This window comes from Amphibalanus amphitrite, unplaced genomic scaffold, assembly GCF_019059575.1.
Source record: "Amphibalanus amphitrite isolate SeventyFive unplaced genomic scaffold, NRLGWU_Aamphi_draft 000180F_arrow, whole genome shotgun sequence".
NCBI lineage: Eukaryota > Metazoa > Arthropoda > Thecostraca > Balanomorpha > Balanidae > Amphibalanus > Amphibalanus amphitrite.
The window spans coordinates 546,901-553,284 of record NW_024881675.1 but is presented as its reverse complement, the minus strand read 5'-3'; the positions used below and the strand labels follow the sequence as shown (position 1 = coordinate 553,284).

The window sequence follows — 6,384 nt, the reverse complement described above, 5'->3', positions numbered from 1 at the left end:
ATCTATTTTGTTATCTATTTGTTATCTATGCATGAGACTATAATAGCTCCGTCGCAAAATCACCCGAAGTCGGTGGGGTTCGAACCCACGCTCCCCATACGGGGAATCCGATTTTAAGTCGGACGCCTTAACCACTCGGCCACGACCTCTGCAACAAATACTTTTGCAATCGCTAATTATAATTTATTGTTTATCAAGCCCTAATGACACTCGTGTTTTCCAAGTAGAAGACAATAACCAAGAGCGACATATTATTATCGGACATCATAGAGTTCAGTGTATCGGACACAGAATGCGCCAGTTAGGAAGTGCGCAATGTTAGGCAGCATATGAACGAGAAACAGAGAGATGCCGTAACTAAATAAAATACAGGTAACGATTTAAAATGTCAAATAAATAAAAATGATAGAGTAATTAGGATCTCAAATATCAGCAATGGAAAAATCACCTGTGTTGATGCCACTTTGATATCGGACCATGAAATGAAAAATAAAAATGGTTAAAAGTTGATTTTTTTTTTGTCAAAAGGGTAGCCAAGTGACACTGCATTGCATGTTCCGGTGCCCTTATCGAAATTCAGTGTCGTAACAGTGCATTTTCAAATCGAAATTGATCTTATATGTATTCAAACTAAAATTCATCGGTTGAAATCCGTCTGATACACGCTGTGACTGCTGATGCAAATACAAAAAAAATATAGCTTCTATTTAGTAGCAGCTTCCTTATTGCTCATAAGTTGCAACTCTTCTAAATTTTCATTACTGAAACGTACCATAGGTTGTGGAACAAGCTAAAAAGGAAAATCAAAACTGATGTAATTTTTATTCAGTTATATTCACGGCAACAGACAATTCTGGGGGCGTAAACGTTGGCACCGTTGACTTTGATGCTCTTGCGCCAATAATTTGATATGCGTACGCCACTAATATAGTTTAAAATTTCATTGCGTTTTATAGATAATTACCCCGAAAAAATTCAACTGTTTGTTCAGGTGAACAAAGAAAATAATTCTTTACGTTGATGCTGAAAACTGTTCCCATAAAGGGCTCGCATTACATATAAGCAGTTTTGCAAAGCGAAGTGGCGGCGTCAGCCGGCGCCCAAGGCCGTGAATCCGGAGCTTGTGGATTAGGATTGTGGGAGTGGTTTCGGAATTTCGATGAGTAATTACTTTCTTTAAAAAAGAAGAGGGGAAGTTGGGTGATATTTTACGAAATTGTGAGAGTGGTTGTTAGTGCTTTAGTGTTGCAGCTGTCGGATTATGGCCCAAATTCTACCTATTAAGTTTCAGGAGCATTTGCAGGTCAGTGCTTTTCGGTGCCGGGCTTCGCTATGACTCATACTATGTCATTTTTTCTTTGATAATTCTCTTATTTATCATTTTTAATTTAATAGTTTTATCAAAAATGCATAGAGATATAAGGTAGGTACAAGTTCAGAGTAATGCGTTTTTGCTTTCCATCACAATCACGAATGATATTCATCAATGATTGATTGCCAATTTTTTTAGTTTATCACATGACAGTTCATTTACAGCACATGCTGCATATTACTATTTGAAGAACCTAAGTGACATTGCAGAACTGTTCACATGTCCATGGTTTATATATGCTTGTTGGTGTTGGTGATGTGAGTTGACTTTCCCAACCATTTTATTAGCTGACAATGTGTTTTAGCATGGATTAAGTATTCCTGGTTGGGACACTGGTGATTTTCCGACCACGCTGACGCATGACAGCGCCATTTAGCATTGCATGCTATGGGCAGATTGTGTAATGATTCTGTGTGTGGCGTGACTAAATCGAGCCATAATAATTATTAGAAAGGAATAAAAATATGGTTAAAGTGTCTGAAATCATGTCTTATGAGCTAAAGCTCGCAAATTTGGCTCTCCATTACCACGTTTTCAGCATGCACCCCAGTGCACTTGCCACCGATGTTTCGGCGCTCTGCAGCTAGGGGGGCTGCTTGGTCGCCGGCTTTAGTGTTGGGGAATAGGGAGTGTCCTATCCAGGAATACTTCATCCATGGTTATAGCCACTGTGGGTGGTGTTTTGATGCCAGATACCGTTGTAGGTTTGTAGGTTTGTAGGGTAGGTTGTAGGTTTGTAGGTTGAAGGTAAGGCTAGGTCAGGCAGGTCAGGGTAGGTTTGTTTTGGCCTATATATCTCAGTTGTCCCAATCTGTCATCTTCCTGGGATGCCAGGCTTACTAATACCACAGCAACATAGGAAGTGACAGCTGATGTTAATACAATTTTAGGAGATGCAATCATTGGTACCTACCATTGTTATTGATTGGTTCTTATTTAACTTTACTTACTTTGAAGTAGATTTATTAGTGATTGTTTCTTATGCCTCTCTTACTGAAAATTAGGTAGTTAATAGATATGGAACTTTGACAGTTTACATGTCTTTCAACCCGCGCCTCACTGGGGTCTGTGTATAACACGCCCTACTGGGGGGGGGGGGGGGGCTATTCATAGCCCCCCCTCCTAACTCCGAAACTACTGGGCCGATCGTCAAAATTCAAACAGCGTCTGATAGCCCCGGAAAAACTGTCGAGCGAAACCCAATTTTATTGACCTCGAGGTCACCGATGACGTCACAGGTCAGGTCAAAGTAAAAATTATTAGCATTTTGGCTTATTCACATTTTGGGCTCTGGCCGCCGTCTTGCAAGTCAGATCAGGCTCATTTTTGGTTTCCACACTCGTGAACAGATGCTCTAGATACCCTGAGGGTACCAAACTTGTACTTTGATTTTCAGGTCACGGTCAGGTCATCACAGGTCACGGAAATATGATATCATGCGTCGGTCACGTGACACATGTTTTATGGTTCATTTAGGCCATAGACTTCGAATTTGATGTCGTCTGTGTCATTCGAGGTCATTTTGAGTCGAATTTAGCTTAGGTCAGGCCACTTTCAGGTCAAAAAAGGTCAAATTTTGAAGTTAAAATTTTTCAACAAAAAAGGTGTCTATTGGATGCAGTTTGAGCTCAGGAACACGATGGTGCCATTTATATATGTGTACGATGTCAAATACGTACTGAAAAATTGATTTGAAAAATTAATAATTGTGAATTGTTTGCAATAATGCGTATAACTTGGCCATTTTTGAAGATATTTAGCTGAAACTTGCTAGAGTTAGTCATAATCATGCATTCTGTCACATATATTCCGTTTTTTTTTCGAAAAGTCAAAAACTTTTTGAAAAAAATATAAAAATATAAATTTTGAATATTATTATATAAAATTTTCAAAATTTTCAAAATTTTGAAAATCCGAGATAGCAGTTTGATAGCGCGGTCAATTCTGAGTTCTTTCATGCAAAGAAATTGGATCTAGCTTAAAAACTGAGCTCATGGGAGCGATTGCCATGGTTCAATGTTTTGCGTCGAAATCGGACGAACATGACGTCACTCTGACGTCATTTCCGCCCGACCTATGGGAGCTACGCAGTTCAAATTTTGACACAAGGTGTCAAATTGATACAACTAAAGGTACTGAAAGTTTGGCGCCGATCCGTCAAGCGGTTTGGAAGCTATTGCAGAAAAACGGGAGGGGGGGGCTATAAATAGCCCCCCCCCCCCAGTGGGGCGCGGGTTAATGTGTGTTCCAGTCAAGATGTTTTTCTTGGGATTCTCCTTATCTCTGTGTGGTCAGTGGTATCACATTAGGGGAGCTACAGCTAGCTAGCTGAGAGGCTGTCCAGGTGATTGAAACTGGTTGCTTGTCATTGTGTGCCTTACTTTATCTTACCTTATGGTTACTGTAGTCTTTATACTACCAGATTGGCACATGTGATCTATGGGTTCACTCCAGACTTCTGGCAAAATGTTCATCTGTAGCTCTTGTTAGCATACATTATTATTGCATGAGAGGGTGCAGACCTGTGTCCATCTTTTGCTCCTAATTTACCAAGATATTTCCATAAAACAAGCATATTTGCTGTTAGCAGATGCCAGGTTAGGAGATGTGAGGGGAGCTGGCACCCAATTTTGAGATCTGGAGGTCAACCAGTGATTTCCGAGGTCAATTCAAAGACCCTAAGATAGGTGTCTGATTATTGGTAAAGAGCTTTCATGTCAAAAATGATTGCAGAGCAGCAGACTTCTAGCACCATCATGTTTGTCATTCTAAGGAGTGTTGAATAATTTACTTGTTGTTGGGAAGGCCAACTTATGTTGACCCTAGGGAGTAGGGGCAAGGTCAGGACTCAGGACTCAGGTCAGTGCTATCCTGGGTGAGTTGGTCATGAAGGTGGTTGAATGAGACCATCTTAATTTGACAGGTTTTATTGAGTCCTTTGGTAGCTGCTTTCCTGACTTGTTTGATGATCAATTTGATTAAAAGTTGTTTTCATATTCATTTCTGATGGCCTAAAGATGCCTCTGATGATAAAGAAAAAGATAATAAAGGGAAAGATAAATGTATCTGATGACCCTAATGATCTCATGCTTGATATCACATAAGGTATGCATAGTACCTGGCAAAGAGTGTATGATATCATGTATCCATGTGCTTGAGGAAGATCATTTTTGGCACCAGAATGACAGGTTCTTTATTTCCCCATTGACCTAATAAATGGTGAGGTCACATGATGATCCTGACTGACCTCAGGTAACCTAATGCAAAGTTCGAGATATACAAGCTGTGGGGTCTGAGGAGTCAGTTTTTCTATAGGTATATCTTGAGAAGAAAAATAAATATTGAAAATAGATAAAAATAAGATAAAGTAAGAAAAAACCTGACACTGAGGGTGTCACAGAGTTGCAGCATTTTATACCTAGTAGTGGTTCTCTTATGTTGTAAAAGTTGTACAGGGCAACCAGAGTTATCAATCTCCTGAATGCTATTACAGTTAACCAGAACGGGGGTCAAGACTCTCTAGGCGACATGCAACTTAACTGGTCAAGTGGTTTTCACCAATGAATTAAGGATACATTAAAATGAGCATATAAGACAACCTTGATTTACTCATTTTGACGTTGTGACCTGTGACATGACCTCGTAGTTGTGACTTCATCGTAGTGTGTTAAGTCATTGTGTGCTAATGGTCACTTCTACACTCTTACGTATGCCACTGCTCAATAGCTGCGCATTGTTAAATGAAGCCGATCGACGATGGGTCCGACCCCTTAAAACCTGATCGGTGTTCCAGTACCTACATTGTGTGACACTCCCGACTGAACCCTGTCTTCTTCACAGCTCACCAATGTGGGCATCAATGCATCCAACATCGGCTTCAACATGCTCACGATGGAGTCAGACAAGTTCATCTGCGTGCGGGAGAAGGTGGGCGAGACGGCGCAGGTGGTCATCATCGACATGGCCGACACTGCCAACCCGATCCGACGGCCCATCTCGGCCGACTCGGCCATCATGAACCCCGGCAGCAAGGTCATCGCCCTCAAAGGTCAGTCGTCTGACCCCTCCCTCCGCCGCCGTCGGCAGACTGGCCGGCGCCCGAACTCGCGGCGCTGGACAGTCGGCGACGGCGATAGTAGAGACGGGACGGAGCGGCGGTGTCGACATTTAGATTGGTTTTGTCAGCGGAGGATTTGGGGAGGGGCGCGATCGTCAGAGAAGGGGAGAGATGACAGAGCTGGGCTCGGAGCGTCGCTTTGATGCCGTGTCACGGACAGCAGCAGGATATATGCGGGACTGATCCGCCGGCGGGATGTCGGGTGGGGGGGGGGGGGGGGTCCGCAATGTCATGAAGCTGGTCGGCTGGACGGGGTCATTTAGTCGAGGTCAAGTTAATCGATACGCCGATGACAGCTCTCTGAGCTGGTCCGTCCCAGTGGTGAGATAGTGCAGCCGAGTCGGTAGCCACCGTCCGTCCCAAAACGCAGCAGTCCAATACAGCGGGATGTATGCATTGAATGGTAGGTTTATGTTCCAAGCATTCAGCGTTCAACCCAAATAAAGTGTTCAGGAATGTTCGTGGCATAACAGCAGATCACAACCTTTCATCGGAAGCTCTTCTTACCTCCCCTTTAGTGTGTTTTGCGATATAATTGAAAAGGTTCGTTCAATTTTAAGCAGTCGAAAATATATCCAGGCTCCAGCTCGTATGCTGGAAGTTTTTGATTCGCATACCAAATATCGCTCCCCAGTGCCATGCTCAATGCGTGCTCGGCTGAAATGGCTGGCGTATCGCCCACCCACACATTCCCAGTTGTCCCATTATTACATTCCGTTTCCATGGCGCCTGCCATGATGCTTTTCCGCTAATTTCATTCAGTGATGTTCATAGATCGATTAAAGCCCCTACAACGTGCTCAAGTGTTGCAGAAGCGACATTTGGTGCTTGATAGCACCATTGGCCAAGTTCCGCTATCATCTTTTACCTCCGATGTGTCAATATTTGGCCGAGC

General features: G+C 42.7%; 1 protein-coding gene and 1 non-coding gene across 3 annotated transcripts in view; one reads left to right on the top strand and one right to left on the bottom strand.

The window, feature by feature from the left end:
- Window positions 1-64: 64 nt before the first annotated feature.
- Trnal-uaa lies at window positions 65-149 on the bottom strand. The gene has a single exon. It is a non-coding gene; the product is annotated as a tRNA-Leu (tRNA).
- A 678-nt stretch (window positions 150-827) lies between these two features.
- The window catches only part of LOC122384036 (clathrin heavy chain-like), a 38,325-nt gene continuing 32,768 nt past the window's right edge, over window positions 828-6,384 (top strand). The window contains exons 1-2 of one of the 2 annotated variants that reach the window (XM_043371002.1): window positions 828-1,303; window positions 5,213-5,420. In XM_043371002.1, coding sequence (XP_043226937.1) covers window positions 1,262-1,303; window positions 5,213-5,420 — 250 coding nt within the window. In that variant the 5' untranslated portion in view covers window positions 828-1,261. The remainder of the gene's footprint in view (window positions 1,304-5,212; window positions 5,421-6,384) is intronic. The other variant, XM_043371003.1, reaches the window with a different exon arrangement.